Source organism: Priapulus caudatus, unplaced genomic scaffold (assembly GCF_000485595.1).
Source record: "Priapulus caudatus unplaced genomic scaffold, Priapulus_caudatus-5.0.1 Scaffold1252, whole genome shotgun sequence".
In the NCBI taxonomy this organism is placed as follows: Eukaryota; Metazoa; Priapulida; class Priapulimorpha; order Priapulimorphida; family Priapulidae; genus Priapulus; species Priapulus caudatus.
Window position 1 is genome coordinate 57366 of NW_014578313.1, and position 2033 is coordinate 59398.

Sequence of the window (2033 nt, forward strand, 5' to 3'; positions counted from 1 at the left end):
TCGAATGCGTTCACACGACAGACAATACGCGGCCAGCGTGGTGCCGAATATACGCGGCTTACTTGGCGCGGAATGTGATTCCGCGCTAAGTAAGCCTCGTATTTAAGTACGGTACTGAATAAGCCGCGTATATTTTAGCGTGTGAACGCTCAAGTACGGAACTGAAATCCTCGTGTGAACGCAGCTTATGTGGCCACACAGTATCCTAATTGTTTATGATAATGAAAAAGTAACAATGTAGTAATTTTAATCAAGATGGTACAAGTAATCATTACCAAAAATTTGTATATTTCAATAGTTAGTGCTGATAGTAGTGTAATTGTTAGATTCAAGGCATAGCAAAACAAGGACCACAATGTAAATAAGTGTGCTAGTCATGCTTTTTGTGTATAATTATATCCTTGGTAGTTATCCAATTTTATGAATTCAGAATTTTATTGTAAAAGTATGCTATGTATTGTATATGATGGATAATTGCCTAAATAAATAAAAAAACAAAAAAACAAAAAACAAAAACAAAACTTTATTCAGAATGCAAAATCAAAGGTAAGCTCGGTCTATTGTATACCGCCTGAGCACAGATCGACACATGCCTACACAATCGCCCCACATTATCTCCATGTCTCCATGCCAACTCGCATTACACTGCAACTATACCTTGTTGGCGTCGTTGCGAGGCGGTTACCAACGGTGCTGCGCCGTCGCCGCGACGACCGCGCGTCACGACTTTTCCTCGCTGTTCTCAAGGTGGCGCAAAATCTTCAAGTCGCGGCTGCTCAGTTATGTGGAGTCGCACGCGTACATCTATTACTGGTCGGTCTGCGTCTTCCAATTCATCATGATGCTGGGTGAGTTGAGTCGGTTCGATCGCGGACGCTCGTCCCCCTTGCCGCCGTAGCTGACCGCCGTCGCCGCCGCGTGTTTCTTCTGTCGTTGCAGGTGGCGCCGCATCCTGCACTCGCGCATGACGCGCAGCCTGGAGCGACACTCGCACATCTACTTCAACGTGTTTGTGGCCGTGCTCTTCCTGCTGTTTCTAGGTGCGTGAGACGCGCGTGCGAGAGCGAGACAGACGCTGGCCACGCCCAACCGGTTGCCCTGCCCGTAGGGGGGCGCTGCAATGCAGCCGTGGGTAGCCGAGAGGTCCTCCCTCCTCGTAGGGGGCGCTGTGCTGCAGCCGTGGGTAGCCGAGGGGTCCTCCCTCCTCGTAGGGGGCGCTGCGCTGCAGCCGTGGGTAGCCGAGGGGTCCTCCTCTCGTAGGGGGCGCTGTGCTGCAGCCGTGGGTAGCCGAGGGGTCCTCCCTCCTCGTAGGGGGCGCTGCACTGCAGTCGTGGGTAGCCGAGGGGTCCTCCCTCCTCGTAGGGGGCGGTGCACTGCAGGCGTGGGTAGACCGAGGGGGTTCCGCGCTGGTAATGCGCTGTGCTGCAGCCGTAGAGTAGCCGATGGGGTCTTTCCCTGTTGGCGCGCTGTGCTGGGAGCCGTGGGTACCGAGGCCCTCTCGTAGGGCGCTGTGCTGCCCGCCGTGGTTAGCGAGGGGCTCCTCCCCCGTAGAGGGCTTTGTGCTGGCAGCCGTGGGTAGCCGAGGGGCCCACCTGTAGGCCGGGCGTGGGGGGGGGGCACAGCAATTTCCCTGCAGGCGGGAGTGGTCCTGCCCATAGGGGCACTGTGCTGCAATTGTGGGGGGTAACGTAGGCTTGGGTGTAAAATTTCCAACGACCATTGTTTATTCGGACATAAATAGGGCAAGGGTTAGAGGGTGGGTTAGAGATGTAGAAATTAGGTATGGGTAAGGGATAGGTTTATGAAGTAGAGTTATGTTTAGGTGGTCTGTTCAGTTTTGGTTGTGCCTCTTACTCTTACGTGGGCTGTGGTGTAAAATTTCTAACAACCATTGCAGAAGGCGGATAGATTAGGAAAAGGGTTAGGAGTCGGGTTACAGAGGTGTGAATTAGGTATGGGGTTAGGGTAAGGGATAGGTTTATGAAGTAGGGTTATGGTTAGGCATTCAGTTAAGTTTTAGTTGTGCCTCTTAC

The 2033-nt window shown here is 52.7% G+C and overlaps 1 protein-coding gene across 1 annotated transcript in view; it reads left to right on the forward strand.

The window, feature by feature from the left end:
• Window positions 1-747: 747 nt before the first annotated feature.
• Window positions 748-2033, forward strand: part of LOC106815981 (B-cell receptor-associated protein 31-like) — a gene marked incomplete at its 5' end in the record, with an annotated part of 13131 nt that continues 11845 nt past the window's right edge. Inside the window, 1 exon segment of the mRNA XM_014820515.1 lies at window positions 748-848. Within this exon segment, the coding sequence (XP_014676001.1) occupies window positions 748-848 (101 nt within the window).